Source organism: Pocillopora verrucosa, chromosome 9, assembly GCF_036669915.1.
Source record: "Pocillopora verrucosa isolate sample1 chromosome 9, ASM3666991v2, whole genome shotgun sequence".
Classification (NCBI taxonomy): Eukaryota; Metazoa; Cnidaria; class Anthozoa; order Scleractinia; family Pocilloporidae; genus Pocillopora; species Pocillopora verrucosa.
In genome coordinates this window covers 22,485,306-22,507,586 of record NC_089320.1, presented here as the reverse complement: position 1 = coordinate 22,507,586, position 22,281 = coordinate 22,485,306, and the positions used below count along the sequence as shown (strand labels likewise).

Below are 22,281 nucleotides of genomic sequence, written 5' to 3'. Positions count from 1 at the left end.
GAAGTAATTTAATCACAACAGCTCTTGTTTTTTTCGTTCTATTTATTTTTTTGGGGGTAATTGTTAATTCCATCGCGCAGTGAATCTCGACAAGAGCCAAAGAGTTACGATGATAGACTTTTTGTATGAAAAAAAAATTCAAGTGTGACTTGCTGCGCCAAAAACATCCTCTACAAAGGCCCATCAAATGCTCTCCCGGCCACAAATCCTTTGGAGAAGCGGACCAATCATTTGCTAATTCCACTATACCGCATCCTCTTTAACTCTGTAATTCAACATTTTAAGATGTTATTAACCGGCTTGAGACATGATTTTGAATTATTTGTTCAAAAAGGAACTAAATGCCTTCAGGGGACCCTAATATAACTGGGTTTGAACACGTGTAAAAGCAACTGCATGTCTATCTATCACCATATTGACGACTTTTCACGGGAGGTTTTTATCATTTACTCTAGTTTCAGTTTCTAAGAAGGAGAAGGATTGAAGACAATTGCCAGAATTCTCTATCGTCCGTAGCTACGTACTGATTTTGAGACTGGAGTTTGGGTTTCTGCTGCGTATGCTAAGATGTGGCTTTTCATCAGAGATTTCACCTTTCCAAAAATAATTTTTCTTGCCATTTATTTTCTGTCGGGATGTTCAACAAAACAAGGTAGGTTAATCAAAGAGAAAGGGTTTTTAAAACCTGCAATGAAACACGCAGGCACGTCCGCAATTTCGAACCAAATACGAACGGTAACCGCATATGTAAAACTGATTGAATTACCTGCAGTGAAAATGAAAAGCGTTCTCATTGTGTTTCACTACCACTGTAAACCTCAAATTTGGGTTTTAAGTCCCACACTTATAAAAACTGCAGAGAAGAAGCACTTGATTCCTGAAAAAAAATAAATTTAGAAAAAAAAACTCACAACGATATGCGTCTTTATGGACCTGCTTTACGCTGAACTTTTTTTTTCGAAGAGTACTAACTGTGTTGTTTCATGAATTGTAGATGAGTGTGGGTGTCCTTAACATTACTGAATTGCTTGTGTGTGTGGCCGAGATTTATCAGCTATTTTAGGGCAAATTAGGTTGCTTTTTTTTAAGTGAAGATGTTCACTTGATGCAGTTTACTAAATCAAATTTTTAATTCATTTAAATTGTGATTGACTAGTGCCAGGAAACTCTGCACCTGAGATGAGAATAGACGACGACGACGAACAGCGGTTGTTGAAATACTTGTTTACCAACTACAATCCACAATTGCGGCCTGTCGAGAACAAGTCAGACCGCGTCACTGTCACCTTTGGCATTTCTCTTCACCAGATCATTAATGTAGTAGGTTTCCTGTATTTCACTAACTTCTTTAGAAGAACTGTTGATAATAAATCAGAAATTAGCACATTACAAACATCCACCTAAGCTTCATTTACACCCTTACGCTTACTTCATGTCTGCCAGAATCTTATTTTCAAAGAGTTCCTCGGAGATTTTTCGCTATGAAATTTCAAAAAAGTTGCAAATGGAGACAACGATGTAGAAAGGTTGTCCACTTCTGTTGCATAAATATTCAGTTAAGTTGCTGATGGGTTTTGGAGTCTACCGCGTAGACTTGTAGTAAGAACTACCCGTTTTCTAGGCTCAAAAAATAAAAACAAAACAAAATAAAATAATCTCCCGCTTTTTTCAATACGACTTACCAGCGAAAACAGAGGTTGTGATGTGTTGTGTTTTACGACCACAACTCAATCCAAACAACCGGAAAGTATTAAACTATTACGCGATAGGCTTGATGCAACTTTTCAATGGCTACGAGAGATTCATATTTTATTTTTATTTACTTTTCTGCAGGACGAGAAGAATCAGCTCTTGCAGACCAGTGTATGGGTCAGACAGGTAGGAATTTCTGTTTCCTGGATACCTTACCAAAGATGGTTGCACAATGTATCTAGTATAATATCTAGTATCGGATAGAAGACCAAAAGGGATGAGTGAAGGGAAATTGAGCTTTTTCTAGCTATACATATAGATTCCACTTTGCCGTACATCTGTTTAGTCAGATAGATCACAGATGACGTCAAAATGTGGTAAGAACGAAAAAGAGGCACGCAAGGAGCCGCCGAGTGTGTCACTGAAGCTCTTTCAACATTTTTCTGTGATCTATTACTGTACAAACCCAAGGCAGTATGGAATCCATAATTTGTTTTATACGATAAAAGAGCCAAAATGATGCGTCTGTCTTTCAATAGATCTTAAGTAAGAACCAATCAAAATCCCTGTATGTTTAGCTTCTCATATATTTATAAAAAGGCATGAGGTAAGTTTCTAAATAAACTGTGGTGCTGCGTCGGTGGGAGAGTATAACAAGGTAATTTAGTATTATCAGCTGAGTTGATAACACTCGAAGCGTCAGCTTTCAATTTGCAAACCCTTTACGGTGACCAATTCACGTTATCAACTCAGCTGATAATGCCAAATTACCCTACAAAAAAAGCATGATCAATTAAACTCAAAATTTAGTGATGTGCCATTCACACCCTTTACGGTGACCAATTCACGTTATCAACTCAGCTGATAATGCTAAATTACCCTACCCTGATTGTAGAATGATTCATTTTATTCTGATAGGTTTGGAACAATCCTTTCCTTGTTTGGAACCAAACAGACTTTGGTGGAATAAAATCTGTCAATGTTCACTCTTCACAGGTCTGGATACCAGACATCTACCTATACAATAAGTAAGTTAAAAATGTAATCCTGTAAGCTAAGCGGAGTAAGGAATGTAAGAGGATGATAAACGTTTTTGGACCTGTAGCTCTCTTTGATTATTAAACCAACGAGACTAACTACCAAAGCCAGTTCAGGCATTCGTTTCAAACCCAAATTTAGAATATTAAAATATGACTTTACAAACAACACTTGTGGCACAAAAAACTCTCGGGAAGAGCTTTTTCGTTTACCCTCTACACGATATGCTTATATCTGTTCTTAAATGCAGTTTGTGATCAGCGAAGTATTCTATGTAAAATGATTTTGTAAAACGAAAGAGAGAATTCAAAGTAGTAGTAACGAATAACATTCTTTCAATGTTGCACTTTTCAGCTCGTAGCTGGTTACTTATACTTGAAGCTCCTTATAATAAAGTTTAATTTTTAGCGCTGACCACGAACGTGAGGGTGGAATGGATCAGTTTCATACACAGATAGTAATCAACTCAACTGGTTGGAACATGTGGCTGACACCTGTGATCCTGTACAGCTCTTGTAAGATGGACGTCAAGTATTTCCCTTTCGATACCCAGGTAAGGATCTCCGAAACATCCACTGATTAACATGTGATTCAAGGTTACGTTCGGATTTCAAAGATAGAGCACAGTTCGATTGAATTTTGTAAAACGAGAACCAAAGCAATCACAACAGCCATGCAATCCGAGCAAGGAAATATCACCATAAATAGCCACTGAGAACTCGAAGTACAAACAAGCAAACCGCCCGAAGAGCGGGGAAACTCGAATGATCAAGTTGTGGTTGGTTTTAGTTTTGTATCTGATTGGTTTAGGAAGTGGCGCGAGGTTTTTGGACCAATCACATAAGGAAGTATTGAAAAAACGAAGCAATTCCGGATTACATTCGGCACTCAATTGAAGATGTCCCTGAAAATAATTCATGAGACCTAGAATCACGGTAAAGGAACAAGCAGTTTGAAGTTTTTGACAGTTATGATTCGTCTACTAATAGGCTTGTGATCTGAAATTCGGTTCCTGGACGTACGATGGTTTTCGTGTGGACATGGTACCAGAGGCACTCCTTGCAGACACGACAAAGTTTGTCAGCAACGGCGAATGGGAACTCATCTCGTTTCCAGCAAAGAGGAATGTAATCTATTACGTTTGTTGTCCAGAGCCCTACCCGGATGTTACTTACACCCTGAGAATACAGAGATTGGCTTTGTTTTATTACATGAATCTGATCATACCATGTCTGCTGATAACAGGTAACGAAGAGAAACTGCAAAAGTAATAAATTATAAGCTGAGCCATAAAAAAAATTTGACTTTTATTATGATAACCTCGCAAACTAAAATTGTCCTCAGTCAAGATGATGATAATGACAATCAAAGTCCTTACTATTTTGATGAAGAAAAAATTTACATTTTCTCGGTGATGAGAGGTTACTTTTAGAGACCATCTGATTTGTTCTTCAGGCATTCTATTAAGTGTAAAACGTAATTTGGATCTCGACGTATACATATGATTTTAAACCTGACGTTTCGAACGCTAGCCTTTCGTCAATGCCCGATTCGCTTTGACAAGGGGCCAACCCTCAAAATGTCAGCTGTTTTTAAAACTCTTTGTGGTGGCCAATTTTCAATATCATCTAAGTTAATAAATCCTGTAAAAACTCTCTCCCCCTCCCCCCCCCCCCCCACACACACACACAAACACTATCGCAGCATTCCAGTTACTTTAGAAACTTATCCCCTTCATACATGTATTATTCCATTACAGTGTTGACAGTAACGGCTTTCTACCTTCCCCCTGATTCTGGTGAACGTATCACGTTAGTGATCACAAACCTGTTAGCCATGACTGTGTTCATGTTGCTTGTGGCAGATATCATGCCATCAACTTCAGAAGTGATACCAGTCATATCAATATACTTTAGTGGTGCGATTTTTGAGGTATGTCTGTCAACTCCTTTAATTTTAAAATCAGAAAAATGTCAAAGACGTAGTTTGTCGAAGAACATTTTGATCGCATTTGGTCGAATTGATATATCTTTGTTTCCATATCTTGTTATTTGTATTATATACCGGTATTAATTGAGTAGGAGAGCCCGAACTGAAAAATATTTGACTTTCGGTCATGACGCACGGACCTCGCTGCGCTAAAATCCGTACGTCATGACCTTGAGCCAAATATTTTTCGTCCGGCTTCCCTACTCAGTCAATTAATACATATTATAACTCTCAGAGTCGACGAAAATATTCAAGGACCTCGCTCCTCTGTTATCATAAATAAGTTAATATCTAGCAAGATATCCGTCTTCAGTTGCTCATTCAGCTTGATACATATATCCTCCTTTAGGTTTCACTGGCTCTTCTCGCCACGTGCTTCATTCTCAAGTGCCATTTTCACGATCCTGCTTCATCAGACATGCCAGTTTGGATTCGACACATTGTCTTCAATTGGATGGCACAATTACTCCGTGTTAAAGTCCCTCGCCATAGAAAACAGGACATACAAGAACTAGGTGATGTTACTTTTCTGCGCAGAAATAAAATTGCAATGGAGTACAGAGTAAATGAAAAAACCAAGATTGAGAACGCTTCCACATACAAAGCTTCATCCCCAGACCACAGCCTGGCTACACGCCATAACGATATTCACTCACTTGTCAAACGGATTTCTCATTCAAAAGTCTTAAAAGGAAATTATAAATCAGGGCCTGGACTAAGGGAGCAGGAATCTATCCCGAGAATGTCTGTCTCGCAGGTGGAAGATTGGTGCATACAATCCAGCGATGTGAGTCTAAGCAGTAATGAAGATCATGGAGTAGAGCAGCATAACTCTGAGACGGGAACAGATGGCGAGGTCAGGAAGCCTTTAAACAACGGCGACAGGCGAATGGAAGAAATGCTGAAAATGCAGGAGAAGCTGCTGGAATGTGTTCAAATTCTGACCAAAGAAGTAGCCAAAAACGAAGATGTGCAGGAAAAAAAAGACGAGTGGAACACGGTGGTCGCTATTTTGGATCGTGCTTTTCGTATGTTATTTTTAATTATGTTCTTTCTGTCTACATTAACAATCTTTTATTTTTCCATGGTTTAGATAATGATCACTGCATGGCACGTTATTGCAATAAAAATTATAACTGCGAGGATTAAATGGAATAATCGGAAAATAAGTGGAAAAAAAAGAAACAGCAATAGTATCAAAGTGGTGAAGTAAACGTTTATTTTAAGGTTTATGGTCTTGTTATGAACAACGCTGTCGTTCATACGGTGGAAAACTGAATACAGCAGACAATAACCAATAGCATAACTGTATATACGTTACTCTTTCTATCAGACACAAAGTTATATAGAAATTAGGATCCAACTAAGCTGGTACTGAATCTTTGAAGAATAGTCTTAGATATTCTTAATTAGGTTTACTCTTCCAAAAACAGAAATATGTAGGAATGTAAAAGAGGCAGTTATATACTTAGTAAATCACTTGGTATACTCAGTTTTGTAATCATACAAACTAAAAAGCGACCATAAAATTGTTCACTTAGAAAGGTTTATTGTGAAAATCCCAGATGAGCTAAGAAGCAATTACCAGGTATATTATCAGACTAGTAAAAAGGGTGATTATCAAAACTTTTCTTTTGCGATAGCTCCTTTGAGTCAATTTTGTTCATTAGTGAACTTTTTCAATATCATGAAGAGAAAAAATTAACAGCTATTCAACGAAGTGAAGGTCGCTCGTGGTGGATATTTACCCAACCGCCAAGCGGCGAGGTAAATATCCTCAGTTAGCCACTGACACTGTAGTTTTTTTTAGCATATCCTAAAACAATGAGATAATTAAGCACAGAAAGATGATTTTAACTCATTTATTCTTGTAACGCGGTCATAATATTTTCGGGGGCAAATCCCGCGCGTTACTCGGAGGTGAATAGCAAAGGATATTTGGGATTTGAGTAACCAATCAAAATGCGCCTTCAACGCTATCCACTGTTCTATTATATTAATTGCTAGTAAGAAGTCGTAAACATTACTGGGAGGGGCCGTCATGAATGCATGCAGTAAGCTCATTTTCAGGGAAAGTTAGTGTGTCAACTGATCACGGCAAGTCCGAATCTTCTGTTGTTTCTCTGCTCTGTTCTGGGTTTGGTTTGCATTAGGAAGAAGTGCACCAGGCACCATATTGCAAAAAGAGGAAACTTTGTTCCCGCTTAATGTTGCATTTGAGTTCAAACCAGCTGAACCTCATGCAACAAACTAAACGTTATCCCAAAACATACTTTTTTTTCGCAAAATTCGGCAAAGAACACGTCAGAACTATCACTGCATCATGTCGCATTAGCCGTGTGTAAGTCACCTCAATATTTTCTACTGTAGGTCGGAGGCAATGCTTGCCCATTAAAATAAATGATCTCAACCAATATGCAGCGTCGACTAAATGTTTTGCCTGTGATCATCGGTACTTGATTATCTTTATAGTTTAGTCATGCTACGATATTTCAAAGAAATATTTCTTGGGAAGTCACTGGTTTTTTCGCCCTTCCTCCTAGCTGCTCAACCAACCAAAGTCCTTGGAGGAGCTCAGAGTACATTTACCCCTCTCCCCTTTGTAATGACTTATAAGAAAATAATAGCCTGGTATGCACTTAAATACCGATAAATTGCTGGTATTAAACACCGAGTTAAAAATCCTTTTTTTAGCTACATCTAATATCAGATTTCTAAGACCACGCGTAGCTTGGAGCTTGCATGAAGATGATTATCGTAGAAACACACAGAATGAACAAAAACAACCAGAGGAAAAATTTGTCAATGATAATAGCTATTAGTTGCCATTCCTCCTTCATTAGGTCGCTCATCTCCTGGTCTTGAATATATCGCACTACCTCGGCTACATCTTTGGCGAGATTTGTCTGAGTCTCTAACAGCTGTCTTGTCACGCCATCAGCAGTACCTCTAACGTCGTCTGCTGACTTCACATGATTCGCGAAAACGTGCTTCGAATGCGATGGCGGCGCGATGTCCAGAAGATTGTGCCTCGAGGCAGCGTGACTGCTAATCAGATCATTCATGGCACCGCCGACTTGAATACCATCGTAAAAGTGGGGCATGCTTAAACGATTCGCGTTTCTAGCTCGCTGAATTGACGGTAAAAGGTTTAGTCTTGGCTGTATATCGCCAGGTAGATTGGGTGAAATGTGTGACAGGTGATCACGTGATGAATTATGACGCGAGGTGTTTGGAATCTTCCCTTGAACAACATTTCCAGGTTCTGAGATATCGTTCTCATCTTGCTTTGGGTCTTTCTTTGAGGATTCTTTAGGATCAATGCCATCCAGGATTTTCTTGACAGGTACCTTAGTAAGTCGAGCCATCCAACCCAACACTATGTGACGCACCCAGTTCGGAACGGGTGTATGTGAGGGGTTGTTGAAATAGCACCTCAAGACGAGGCACGTTGCGACGAGAGCCAAAGCCACCTAAAAAACATAATGCAAATGAATAACATGACATCAACGACTCGTTTTGTAAGAATGCCGGCTGATGAAAATAGCAAAATGAGGAAAGAAAAAGCAAAGACATGAAAATGAACGGACTGAAAAGCGGATAATATCACAAATGCATACAAACTCTTTCAAGCTCGGGAAATCACCAATGACCAGAACACGATTTGATGTGGTTCGCTTTTTCAACTGATTTGTTAAAAGGTTTGCTAGGGCGACCAATCGTAGAACACAAAAAAGAAAATTCCAGTCCCAGATTCCACTCGACACTAAATGATCCGATGGATATTTAGTTAATTTTGATAGCTGGAATTACACCTGAAAGCATACACAGCGGGGAGATGATGGCTCCCAAACCAGGATTGGTCAAAAGTTTGAATGATTTTTAGCTTACCTCAAAAACACTGCCATAAAAGTAAACAGAGATTAGAGGTACAGTCTCAGAGGTCGCTGGTATAATCTCTACCACTAACAACATGAAAACTGTCAAGGCCAGGAGATTTGTAATAACGAGTGTGAGACGCTCGCCGGACTCAGGAGGAAGATAGAAAGACAACAGGGTCAGCGCTGAAAAGTAATACAAAGGTTGCCATGTTTAACAAAAACATTTTAAACATTCCCTAAAGGTCGACATAGTAAGGGTTTCGGCCCCTTTGAGACTTGCGTTGTAATTGGCCTCTAATGTCCTAATGTCTCGATACCTCCCTTTTAGTTAACAACTCAAATGCGTTGGCCAACGTCTAATTCTAATCAATCAATTTTTCTTTGTTCTCCCTTTTTTTTTTAACCCTTTGTAAATAACAAAATCTGAAGTCCTTTCCCTCCTTTCCGGCCTAAAGCAAATCTTCCAGCTGTCGATTTTCGTTCTCAGTCGCGAGAAATGCCATTACCAAAGCTAATGGATATGTAACTTTCGGTTTTTCTTTTCATATTTTGAAGTTTGAACGTCACTGTCTGCGAGCGATACGGATTTTTCAGTGTTTTAGCAGCCATAATCCGAAAAACTCCGACAAAGGACCTTGGATTGAGAACGGTGAAGGCTTTGCCGTTCATTCATCAACCTGACCAAGTGGCGCGAGAGGCGAATGACGTGTCAGCAGCTGATTGGCGAAAAAATATCGTATTTTTTCATGTAACGGCTCTTCTCCGGGCTGGAAATCCTTGTATAAAACCGTAGTTTCTATGATAAATAATCTTATTCTATGACATAATCTCTCAGTTCCCATGACACAACTTCAGAACCGAGGCAACCACCTACCTGATATAAGAAAGCAGGGGGCGATCATATTCACGAAATAAAACATATGTCGTCTTCTCAACGTCATGGTGTAAGTAACGTCCGGATAAGGCTCTGGACAACAGGCGTAAACAAGTTCGTTACGACTGCAAGGCATGCTTAGTAGGTCCCATTCTCCGTGTCTGATGAACTTTTTAATGTCTCCATCACACATGTTCTTTCCTCCTTCTGGGATAAGGTCAAGTCGAAGACCGTCATATGTCCATGAACCGAACTTCATTTTGCAGGTCTAAGAAAAAAACATTGTTATTAGCCAATTATTGTTTTTTTTTTTTGTATTTCAAGTTCTGTTTGATAGTTTCAAACAGCTTACTCCACAATAAGAAATGTCACTTGCTGAAGTTACGATGACGGTAATTAGATACGTTATAAGTTTCTTTCTTTCCTTTGATATCACCGTTACATCAGCTCAAACAGTCCACCAAATAATAAATGATTACGATCAGAGTAATTAATTCCCTGTAAGCCTGATAGTCTCACCAATGGTATCTGGAGATGAACTGAATATTCAGATAGAATGAACTCAAACAATGACAAATCACAGTTTCACTTGCAACGTGCAGTGGCTACTTCTTTTCTTACACGTGTCGGTTTACCTGTTTGTCAAAAGGAAAGTAAGTAACGTCAAATTTACAGGAGCTTGTCAGGATTTTTGGCGCCATCCACATAATGTCTCCATTTGAGCTTAAGACAAGTTTAGTCTTGAAACGATCCAGAGCCCCATCGTCAGAGTCATCTACACTGTATAATGAACGCGACAAAAAACGTACATTCGTGGAAATTACTTTTTTTTTTCAGCAGCTGTCGACGGAGGTGTCCCTCAGTATTACTAGAAAGTAACTGGCTAAGCTAGTCAAGTTAAAGCAGAAAATAGGCTTTTCTTAGCGGGAATTTAAATTGATTTCAGCTTAAATGTTTATCATAGATTTTGATTTAGAAAATGACTAAATTTTCTGAACGATTCCGAGCAATGGCCGATTTCATCCTACGAATTGGCCCACGTGGCTTGCCAGTTCTAACCAGTGGTGACAGCTACCATCCCCTTGCATTGGGATTAAGGCCCACAAACCCCCAAAAAAAAATAACCACAAAAACCAATCAGAGCTTGGAAAAAATATCGTTGGGAACTTATTAGAACTGAAAGTATTTACATCTAAACGGTCTGAAGCAGGGAAAAGCGCACAGGAGTTACATCAAGGGGGTGGCCTGAGTTTTCAGACCAATCAAATGGTAAAGCAAAGTAAACCAATATATGCACAGAGTCAGTACTTAAGTGCAAATAACTCTTATGGGATTCTACTCGTCTCTAGAGGCAACTTTAGACAGCTCTCTAAGCGGTCTCGATTGCCGAAGAATTTTGAATGACAGTAAACTTTAGAAACACTGTAATAAAGCAGCGGGTACAAGCATGTAAATGTACCGAGCGTTAAGATCCATACTCACTTGTTATACAAGAATATGTCAGGCTTCCAGAGTTTTGACTGATGCACATTAATAGTTTTTATACCACCAAAGTTTGAACTATTCCACGTTAAGAACGGGTTATTCCATGCCTAAAAAAACGAATTGAAAAATCTTAAATAAGTTCAGTAGCGACGAAACAACACAAAACAACGGCAAATGACGAAGCGGAGGGTATAGTTAACTACTGATCTACAACAATTGATTAAATAAGCCCCATAGGAAATGGATATCATATCTAAAAGTGTTTACCTTTAACTTGAGTCTAAATAGATCACATGGAAAGGACAACAAGCACATTTACAGCGTATTCTGTGTTGACAATTTTTAAAACGTTTGAATTTCCGAGCATTTTTGTGTGACTGTAGCTCGCTGGCAGAACTCCCATCCATGAAATTCTTTTGCTACGTTTGCAGTACAATCGTAACTGCATTAAATGAATCAAAGTGGAGTTTTATTGAAAGTTGGTGAAATTTGAATACCTGTCTTATCCAAACACTACTCTTGACGATTTGATTTTTGAAATCCTGAAAGAAAAATGCTGTTATGCAATTATAATGCGGTGATAAAGATATGAATTAACTTATTGTCTCCCTCAGCTATTTCGAAAATGCGAGGACGCCCAGATAATAGGCTCTCTTCCCACTATTTTGAGGAAAGAAATGAGTTACATCAATCATTTAAGTCAAAATAAGTGAAAATTTGCATTTAATTGGCAGTTTTGATCGTAAGTTATGGAAGTATGCATTGTCTGAAGGAGTTGAAATTTTGAGCCTGTCATGCATGCCTGATGTAACAGATTGATCATGAAAATCTCTTCCTCGCCGGCTTCGTGATCCAAAGTGACAACATTTTCTCCCTTGTTTGTCGATCAATTTTCAATTCATCTGTTCGTTTATCTGTTCCAAATCGCCAGCTACAATTCATATTTCGATCTAACTTTCAATTTTGTTTCATAGTCATATTAATGGTACTATGTCCAAGATATGATTAATAGAAAGTGGCTTTTGAAGGTGGCAGCCATTTCAGTATTTTCACTTGTTTAAAGCCAAGCTCTCCGGCTCTTTGTGTGAATTGTTTTAATTTACTTTTTAACATTGTTTTCATATTTCATACGAAGAGAACCTTGTTAATTTTATACATAATGATTTTTAATAGCCATTTAAATCTATTAGTAAATTTAGCAAAAAGTATGACCTTTTTTTTTAATTAAGAACTTACAAGGCTCCTCTTTCGTGTTTTAATTGATTAAGATAAATGACCGTGGGTCAAATTGACCTTTACTAGTGCATTTATGAGGTTAGTATGCATTCCAAAGCAAGCCTGTTGTGCTCGAAAAGATTGAAATCATCCCAAATGAGTGACACAGGCGAGACGCGTCCGGTATCTCTCTATAATCTAGAACCAAGTTCCTTGCTTGGTTGATTTTGAAGCAAGCACTGCAGCAATAAAAAGTATAAATGACCCTAGAGCAGCGAAATGTGCTCCATTAGTAACCTTATCCCTTCAGCTTGCATAAGAACCATTTTGGACTTACCACTTCAATGATCTGATGGAGCGAGACGCCGAACTTTACTTCAACTGTATCTGTTTTCTTGAGAACAGGATGGATTTCTGGGTCATAGTTATCAAATAGGAAGTGTAACAACTTCTTCTCGTCGTCATCGTCCGTTATGCTTTTATACTTTGTAACTTTTAAACAAAAAAAAAGACAGAAAGAATATTCTTATCATCTTATATGTTTAATATGCTTGCATACTAGAAACTTTTTACAATCCATCAGGAGCTGACTTGTTAAAAAAACTATAAACTTCTTCAGCACTTAATGAACTTGGAAACCTGTCTGCTTCCTTTGTGGAAAAGATTTTTAAGCAAGTTATAAACCCGACATGAATAATACTTTGTGTTCTTCTTGAAACTGTTTGTTATGGAAAATAGAGTATCATACTACGTTAAAACCATTTGTTTATTCACCAACATGCTAAGAATGAAATACAGATGAACGATTGTTTCCTGAACTCCATTCTACTGATTTAGTCTTTCTCACGGTCAAAATTGCTGGGCTCCTGCCATGGAACTGAAATAAGTGTTACGAGATATACATGTGTCAAAGCATTCTTGCTAAAAAATGCAATTATGTTTCACTACGACCTCAAAGGACTAATTTATTCGTCATCGTCAAAACCACTCCAGGAATTTAGATAGCCCTCATTACCGGAAAAAGTACCTTTTCATAATTGAGTTCTAAATGTGATCACCATCTGATTTCATTACCGACACCCTATTTCAATTATTCCTTGTCTAGTTTTGATAATATATTAATATGTTTACCGAAACTTCATGTGACAGTGGAACAACTAATTCTTTCATAACGCTAAAAGATAATAAGCCATTTATTTTGTTGCTAAACAAGCTGCATTAGCCAAATGATTTATGATTCCACAGCCTGGTAATTTTTCGTCTTGAGTGCCAAAGAGTTCCTTTGTTTTAGATCAAATTAAGTTTTCTTTCTGTATCGTAACGGAACAACGCTTGATAGAGTTCAATGATTTTGTGCATGGTTCTGATTGTAACTAGGTTTACTGATGGAGGGAAAATCAGGGCGCAACGACAGGTTTTGGTGCGCATAATGCAGAACGAATAAAAATATATATCTTGAAATTCACGCTGGAAACATCTCGTGTCCTAAATAGGCGTTTAGAGTGCTCCCTACAGGGTAAGGCATTTGTGTGAGCCGTAAAGTTTTGCAATGTGTAAAACCTGGTAAGCTGCAGAACAATCTTCTGAAATAATCACAACCTTCACTAAAATCATTTGTTAAGTTGCTCGACAATCCTCGTGGCGCGATGTCGAAACTCGTCAAGCCGACTACACTTGAAAGCCGGGCATCCGTCAGCTTTAATTTACCTCAGCAAGAATTAAATAACTTCAAAAAGTCGACGACAGCCTACCTTTAGATGAACACACGGTATAGCAAAGTGACAAAAATACGATATAAACTCGCCACAAAATGGGCATATCTGCTCCGCGTGATCAGCTCCACGCAAGGGGACGACGTGTTTCTTGGGTGTACGTGGATGTATGTATCTGAATACAAAAATTCCTGACTTGAAAGCTATCCAATTCGAGCCCATTATCATAAACTGACTTCAAACGCAAGATTCACGGCCCCGGGGGCAATTTCTAGTCGTAGGGTCTCGACTTGTTTGACACAAGTCATGAAAGCATTTCTGGAAACAATTCCGGTTAATCTGTTTTTAAAAACGCGTTGAACTATTGCAATGCAAGACTTATTATCGCAAAAAGTCATGTCCCAGCTAGAAACATTTCACCAGAGACAATTATTTTTGCAGTTACTCGAAAAAAGGTGCAAATTTTTACCATTCTTATTTTGTAATACGCGAAGGTATTTTTTTAATGCTCGGAAGTAGGGTTGTCAAATGAATTTAACAATTAATTAACAGCTGGGATGTGATCTGCGTAGGGAGATATTTACAACTGTCTAGTTTATTCTAGCTTTAATCCCCTGCTTCTTCCAAAGAAAGATTATGTTTCCTATAACACGAACATTTTGCCCAACAATGCTTCGTGCAAACGATGCTTTATTGGATTAATCAAGTATTGTTTCGCGCTTTACAGGTTTTAGTCCATTGAGGCAGGCAATTAAATAACCACACAATACAGTTAAACAATAAACAAAGCTTAGTTGAAAAGGACACAAAACAGTCTTTTGTAGACGTACATCTAGCCTGGCTTTAGAAAACATTTTAATGGATCCTTCGCAGCTCCTTTAAGAATTTATTTTTGTCTTTTTAATTCAAACAGTACTGACAGTCAAATAGACTTGGCTGCAACGTTCGTCTCAATTTGCGACCTTCTAAATCAGTCTCAAAGAATATACCCAGCTCTGCTCTGAGTATAAAACAAATCACAATCTTCATATTTTGCCTTCGACGGCCCAAATTATGGGTGCGCTTTTTACCACAGATCAAAGAGAAGCTCACAATGGATTAAAATCAATTAATTATTATTCTCGCAACTGTCCATTACCAAGACGACGTTAGCTATTGAACTAATGTTTCATATATTTTCATCAATCAATTAAGAATTGCTTTGTTATTGAGTGTACATTGAACTGACATAGGTTTATTTTATTAAATTGCAACTCAATGCTGGCTTGTAATGATACACATATGACACGCTACCGACTCAAAATGAAGGCACCTGTAGTTGACACTGCCATGATCAACATGAAAAATAGCGATCAATATTCCGAGGACCAGTTAATTTTCTAATTGCCATTCACAAGCCTTGTCAGATTTATTTAATTTCGCATATCCTGCTTTATTTTCTGCCTTGTAACCCTAGGGATTTGACAGTATTTGATTAAACTCATAGTGCACACGCTCTGTGTGTGTGAATCAGTATCCAGCGGTTAAAACAACAAAAACCAGCGGTAGCACTCCACATGGGGCTATCTACATAACGATTGAGATAAAAGCAATGTATACAAACAGACGACTAAACAGCCAGCCTCTGGCAACTTCCATTTGTCGCAGGTCATCATTAGGTCGATTTGAATCTTTTCATATAAGCACGTATGCTTAACCCATGAAATTGAAAATGGCAATGGCCGTTATAGTACTATAACTATGTGTGGTGAGAACGGCATCTTATTGAGCAATCCAGTTTCGATGACTATTTTCCGGTTTCAACTCACGAACAGCATGCCGCAACTTCTTCTCAGTTTTCTACGTGAGTTACTTTTCAGAGAACCTACCGCGGCTGTTTAGTTACGTTAGCTGCATTGTAACCGATCTTTAATCGAGCGCTTTGATTGGTTTTTCGTGCCATTTCACAGGTTTGATGAGAACTAGGATCATGATCTCAACGCAATCGAAACTACCCCATGTTTGTCGCTGAAAAAAGCCTTAATGGTAATAACATAATAATAGTAATAAAATTTTTCCATGTGGATACGCTGAGCAAAAACTACTCGACATTTCATAGGAATACTCGACTCACTAAGCGAGAGTTTTACGAACCACTTAAATTTTGCTCATTGAGGGAACGTAGGTTGTTTTATTGTGCTATAAATCTCTAGTACATATGGCCAATCGCTTATAGCATAATACGAATGCCATGCCATTAGGGATACTGTAGCGTCTCTGATTATGAGTTCGTGCGAGGTCAGAGGGTTTGGTTAGATATATAACTAACAATTTACCAAAATGCAATTAACAATGAATCTCACAATACAGACTAATGGTATGTTAACTCTATCATCTGAAAAGCTGTCCACAGCTTCCAACAATTGATTTTAATATTTAAGATAACGACAAAATCTGATAACGACCCACTTGCTGGGTTCTAAATTACATCCCAACGTAACTTCGGGTTTATAGGGAAACAAGAGAGCGACAGCCGCGTCTTGCTTAACCCTCTTTGAAGTTCGTGTCAGCGGCGGCCAGCAAGCAAAAAAGAGTGCTTTCCTTTATCAGTTCAGGTTAAACTGTAGATTCTTCGAGATGTTTGGAGCGGAAACTGTGGGTTCAACAGCCGTCTGACTATCATAGGTCAAGAATTCAATTTCGCCTCATTAACGAATCAGCGTCATAGAGATTTCTTCTGCAAGATTTTGCATTCAATAATTCATCTTCGAGGAAGTCAAAACGTTGATTAACCAGTTGCACATCTGCTGACTTTTCCTAATTGGATCCAAAATATGAAACTGGCATATAGTCCGGCTAGGTCGTAATTTGAGAAGAGAAAACACCAGGCTGATTGAATAATAAGACCGTTCACGTTTACTACTTCCTCTTCCCCATCCAATTTCTAATTCTATTTTAATGTTCCGACTTCTTATCGTACGTAGTTTTTGTTTCACCTCTTCCTTTGCATCAATTCTCCAACGCAAAGATTTCCCTCGCGTTTGATATCATTTCGCCAGCACACTTTCCTTAAGCCTATCGCAGGTTTCTTATTTAAGTGAAGTTTACTCAGAAAAATCTTACAAAAACAGTTGTTTATCATTTGAACCTACATGTGCATTTACCAAGGGCATTCGGCGAATAAGCCTTGTTCAAATAAGGCATCAACATGAATTATTTGAGTCAGTCAACTCTTTTGTTTATTAGTGTTAAGCGGGTGATGCGCTTTCAAAAATCATTACCTGTATTCTTAAAACTTTCCCTTGGTTGATAAGGTACAGCAAGTGGAAATGCAATATTTTCTCTTGAACACTTAGCGATTCGATCAAGGCGGTAATTTTGTTAAAAACTACGGGTTTAAGCTGTCGGCCGCGAAAAGCTTTCCCTGCTTTGTTGGCCTACCCTGGAAAACAAATTATTATTTCGTTATTAGTTTTGGTCAGTTGATGGGATTTTAACTAAAAAATCGCGCAATTGTGAAATTAAAAGAGAGATCGTTTTAATTTTAGTAGAAAGAGAGACAGGAGACAAATAATTATCTAAATGAATGTGCAAATCGGTTGTTTTCCATTTCAATTTCAATATTGAGATCAATTAAAGGATTTTTGATGTCATTTTCCTAAACTGGGAGTGCCTGGATGTCAAAACTGAAGCATGATCGATCGGGTATTGGTTCCCGCGAGGCTATAATAATAACTTTATAGAACAAAGACATCTTTAGAGAATCCGGCCAGTTCGTCAAGGATAAACCATCTTTAGAAACAAACAGAAGGCATACAATTATCGTAAACGAAGACTGATTACTATGTAATAGGTTTTGCTTTCCTCGAATGAACTGTGCCGGTCATTTCTTTCTAAGGAATGATGTAGCTCTTCTCGAGTTAATCACATCTCCCTTGGACGAGTTCAAGTACTAAAAAATCAAGTAAGTATACAGGATGGCAAATAGCTGGACTAAATAACAAGTAATTAACCCTCTCACTGGCGAGTCTAACTGTGCATGCCGCCATTTGATAATTTGATGCTTTATTTTTTGGGGCCAGTGGTCTGAAATCTTACGTTGCAGAAGACTTCGAAAAACATACCCAGCCGCCCAAAAAAACTTATTTGAAGTTCACCGTTATTACATCATTTAATTTTGACTCGGAAGCCTTAGTGAGAACAGATTTGCACAGGTAAAGTGGTAATTGATCTGCAACTAATCAAAGAGCGCCTTATTCCTGATGTAGGAACACCCAGAGAGATCACTACGGGTGTTAGATCTGTTGATGTTTTCTTTTTTAAACTCTTGTTTAGTTTTGCCTCTGTGTAGTAATTGAGCGTTCTAATTTGAAGGGACGTCATCGATAATGTTATATTCAAATACCTGCTGCAGATTATCGAGTTTGTCGTGAATTTAGGTTAAGAATACGTTTCCTAATACGAGCGCGCAAATGCGCAACATAACATATTGGCATCAATAATCCCCCGGCAGTTATTAATTTCGATTGGTCCGAGACTTATTGGCTCGCTCCGAACGCGTATGTTGCTTTAGACAAGTGCGAAGGTGTAGCCCTGGAAGAGATTATCACTAGCGGTGATAATGGGCCGGAAGAAGAGGCTAAATATAATTTTATCAGTGCCACCACTTCATCTGTATCTGTTCTGTCGCGAATGATAGATGGATATTACCTCTAACTAGGCTTTGCTGCTACATCGGGTGACGGTGATAAGACTGTTTATTACACTTATCTAAAACACCAAAACATTATTAAACTTTAATTCAATTTACGATTATCTTTGTACACTTTTATGACATGAAAGATTACCACAGCAATCCCATGCAGACCATTTTGAAATCAACGCTTCCTTTTTCCTAATTTTGTATTTTTCCACTGGTTATGGTGAAAGTTCGTCTTTCCTCTCCAATTTTGCACGACTTTACATAGTGTGGGTGGCCAGCATTGAGCACTTGATATATCTCCTGACTAAGATTTCAACGCCACGTGTGCTGCAGCATTTTGGAGGCGATAAGGTCTCCAACCACCAAAGGTCTTCAAGTTCCCGGCCTTTGACAATGAATTCTCTGCAAGTTTACGTGGTTACGTAACATTCTATAATCCAAAATCGTAAGAACTTTCATCGTCACCTCCAGAAACCAAATACAAACAAAAACAAAACAAAACCAAGAAACGAACAATTTAAAATCTTTTAGCAAAGTTTCAGTAAGGAAAATAACGTAATCATCTGTGTTGTTTCCATCAAAGGGAATATCCATCATTGTACCGAGTGTTCTTGTTTACTGATAAAACTGCATTTCGTCGCTCGTATGCAATTTCCAATTTGTAAGCCTTATCCTGATTCCCCACCGCCATGCAATAAAAAAGTAAGTATACAGGTTGGTAAATCTGAGCTGGACCAACTAACAAGTAATTAACCCTCTCACTGGCGAGTCTAACTGTGTATACCGCCATTTGATAATTTGATGGTTTATTTTTAGGGGCCAATGGTCTGAAATGTCACCGCTATGCAATAAAAAATTATACTTACTTGATTTAAAAAAATTTACTCAATAGTAGAGTGCAAAGAAAACCAGGTGAGGTCGATTTAAAACTTAATCCTTCCCTAATGCATTACGTACCGTTCGTTAGAGTTCAGTATGGAATATTTTTCTCCTGTGTAAAAAAAGAAGTCAATAAGCACTGACAAGAGGAGCTTTGATGCGGTGTCCACAGGCTGATATCAAAACCATTTGTAACCTCTTTAGCTTTCGTGACAATATGTCTCTGATGTTAATCAAAGTCGGTGGAGCACGTAAAGAATATTTTTAAGATGAAATCATTCAAAGAGGACTACAGGAAATGCGGCTTTATCATTTTTAATTAGTCCATCTGGAGAAAGAAGAAGTAGCATGTATGGGCGACTTAACAACCTCTTCAACAATTTTGTTGTTTTCTTGTGCAAAAAAAATATTTTTTTGCTTAGCTTATTAAGTTAAAATTGAGTTCGACAAATTCCCATTTATCTAAAGTACTTTATTTTAGCAGCTATGTGACAATTAAAGTCGAGAATCCTTTGAATATATCACTTCAGTTCTAATTCAGCTAAATTGACATTGCGTTGGCCCCATCAAAGAAAGCGCTCGTTTTGTCTTCATTCATTCCCAGGAACAGCGATTACCAGTCTTTTCTAATTGCCGTCACACCCGTACAATTATATTGGAAGACTTGAATGCTTTCTTTTTAGTAGGCTGATCTTAATTGCCTCTGAGTAATAAGACGCCTCCAGAGGTCTAATAATTTTAGTACAATTTTTTCAAAAGAAAGTTTTAAAATGATTACTAACGTAGAACGTAATGATGCTGACTGAACTTTAAATCAATTATAACGTTTAACCTGTGTACAGATAGCTAGGGTTGATGTCACAAGGCGTCAGGTGACAGAATCCCAAAATGGCAAAGCGGACGACTCGTGAAAACTTGGGTAACGAAAAAGAAGAAAATTTAGAGCATTTACAAATGCACCAAAACCTTATTTAAATAACAATTCTTTGTAAACAACAGACCCAGACTGAGAGCTTCTTTTGTCCCAGAATCTGACGACACAAATAATTTCGTCGTATAGTTAGTAATTATCTTTGTTATGTACCATGTAGCATATAAGACCATTTAAAACCGCGAGATACTGTTCATATCGACTTCAGTTGGAGAACCAAATGTCGTTGACGCCTTAGTCAAGTATTTACAGGTGAATGTAGAAAGAATTGTTTTTAATAATCTAAATCCATGGTTCATATGCCTTGATTGAATGGTTTTAAGTACTGTGCCATTCATATCAATCATAACGTGATTAAAGTACTGACTGCGGCTGCTGCTCGCTTCCGAAAGTTGACTCGCAATATCAACTTAACGAACAAGGAAACTTTGATAGAAACCCAAAATGATGGAATCTAGGATCAATGTTCTGCACTGACGGCTGAAATTACTAAGTAATTAACTTGTGTATTACTTGATTCATGAAGATGGATCGTTTCCTTTATGTTTTAATTTCTTCACCTTGGTTAAAAGCTTGATATTGTTATCCATCGCTAAAGTGGTCAACACTGTTTAAGAATTGTTTGAATGCCTGACGTTTCTCTTAGCTATTTAGCTGTACAACTGTACACGTACAGGGCGAAAACGTTAAGGGAGATTAGTGTACTGGGGACGTCTGTTTGTCAATTGAGATTTGCAAAGGGTACTATGCATTGCAACGTGGTTCTTTATTTATTCTGGTCAGACTAATTCCTTTTGTAATTAGTCATTCATTCGTTTGAATCTACCAACAGACTCTGTAATGAATTGACTTCACCGAGATACCAACCTCATGTTTGCACTTTCATCAGCCTCTTTCTGATCATGAAAATCAAACTGAGTTGTAGACAGCGGTCGCGGTCTGCTTTGGTGTTCAACAAAAAGTCTCGAGTAAAGTGTGCACAGTCGAACTGTACGGATCATTTAGAGAAGAAATATTCATAAATCTGAGTGGGCTTTTTAAAATATTACATAACATGCAAATATGAAATAACATGTTATCCTTAGAGAAGGCAAGGATACAGATTTGGCAAAGCTGAAAAGGACACGGAAGATGGACGAAAAGACTAATCAACAAGTGTTAAAATACCGACGTGTGCGTGAATACGCAGATGCACAAAAAATATAATAAAACGTTGTATAAACTTGCTCTACTTTACGTTATCTTTTTTTCAAATTTGCTCATGTTCTGGTTAAATCAGTTTTCTTCGTCGTAAGGGTCATTTAGTTCGTTCCTTTTTTTTTCTTTCTCGTCAAGTTACAATTAAAGGGTAGTCTTGTAAATATGTGGTGTATTATTCGTTAATAATAATAATACTAATAATAATAATAATAATAATAATAAGTTGATAAAGTAAATGAAGCCGAAAACCACCTCCTAAGTTCTTGACCTACCTCTCTCTTCTTTTATTTGAGCGGAATATCTTGTTTTCATTCAAATTTCTCTTTGATTTCCGTCTATCTAGGTGAAGTTGTTTTGAAATTGAAGCTTATTGTCAAATCCACAGGTTAAAAAAATGAGTGAGTCAAACCGAAAGAAGAGAAGTGGCTCCTTAACAATAACTGAGAGCGACAATCGTGCACAGAAGTTAAACCAGGCGGCAGATCGCACGCTCTGTCAGCAGCTATCAAGGTATGAAAAAGAGGAAAAACAACTTCAGCGGGAACTGCTCGACTTAAGGAGAACAAGAGAGACTCTCGATGCCGGTTTCAAGTTATTTTTGTCTCCAAGATCCTGCAGGCGCAGAGGATCAGAGCACGCGCGTGGAATTCCCTCAGATTTTCCTCGACGCAATTCTGGTTGCTCGTCACAATTCACCTCTAAAC

The 22,281-nt window shown here is 38.0% G+C and overlaps 2 protein-coding genes across 6 annotated transcripts; one reads left to right on the top strand and one right to left on the bottom strand.

Annotated features, from left to right (window-relative positions):
• Nucleotides 1-561: 561 nt before the first annotated feature.
• On the top strand, nucleotides 562-5,812 carry LOC131783823 (neuronal acetylcholine receptor subunit alpha-10-like). The gene is made up of 8 exons (XM_059100599.2): nucleotides 562-652; nucleotides 1,157-1,320; nucleotides 1,834-1,878; nucleotides 2,611-2,720; nucleotides 3,139-3,283; nucleotides 3,720-3,975; nucleotides 4,490-4,662; nucleotides 5,069-5,812. The coding sequence occupies exons 1-8, from the start codon at nucleotides 568-570 to the stop codon at nucleotides 5,810-5,812; spliced, it is 1,722 nt and encodes a 573-aa protein (XP_058956582.2). The 5' UTR covers nucleotides 562-567.
• A 103-nt stretch (nucleotides 5,813-5,915) lies between these two features.
• LOC131783804 (neuronal acetylcholine receptor subunit alpha-10-like) lies at nucleotides 5,916-14,089 on the bottom strand. Of its 5 annotated transcripts, XM_059100574.2 has the most exons (8): nucleotides 13,926-14,089; nucleotides 12,512-12,666; nucleotides 11,457-11,501; nucleotides 10,957-11,066; nucleotides 10,110-10,254; nucleotides 9,475-9,742; nucleotides 8,611-8,783; nucleotides 5,916-8,192 (listed from the first exon to the last, which is right to left on the bottom strand). In XM_059100574.2, exons 1-8 carry the CDS (start codon nucleotides 13,990-13,992, stop codon nucleotides 7,434-7,436), a joined length of 1,722 nt encoding a protein of 573 aa, XP_058956557.2. In that variant the 5' UTR covers nucleotides 13,993-14,089; the 3' UTR covers nucleotides 5,916-7,433. The 5 variants fall into 5 exon arrangements, with proteins under 5 accessions (XP_058956557.2, XP_066028762.1, XP_066028763.1 ...); XM_066172665.1 differs by lacking the exon at nucleotides 11,457-11,501; XM_066172666.1 differs by lacking the exon at nucleotides 13,926-14,089 and having other exon boundaries at nucleotides 10,110-10,249; nucleotides 12,512-12,607.
• Nucleotides 14,090-22,281: the final 8,192 nt, after the last annotated feature.

Bases quoted from the DNA above. Each gene is read 5' to 3' on its own strand.
- LOC131783823 (XM_059100599.2), top strand. From the start codon at position 568: ATGTGGCTTTTCATCAGAGATTTCACCTTTCCAAAAATAATTTTTCTT. The intron at 3,284-3,719 runs GTAAGGATCTCC...GTCTACTAATAG, and splicing joins ATTTCCCTTTCGATACCCAG to GCTTGTGATCTGAAATTCGG. The intron at 3,976-4,489 runs GTAACGAAGAGA...ATTCCATTACAG, and splicing joins ACCATGTCTGCTGATAACAG to TGTTGACAGTAACGGCTTTC.
- LOC131783804 (XM_059100574.2), bottom strand. From the start codon at position 13,992: ATGCCCATTTTGTGGCGAGTTTATATCGTATTTTTGTCACTTTGCTAT. The intron at 12,667-13,925 runs GTAGGCTGTCGT...TTTGTTTAAAAG, and splicing joins TACCGTGTGTTCATCTAAAG to TTACAAAGTATAAAAGCATA. The intron at 11,067-11,456 runs GTATTCAAATTT...TCGTTTTTTTAG, and splicing joins GTAGTGTTTGGATAAGACAG to GCATGGAATAACCCGTTCTT.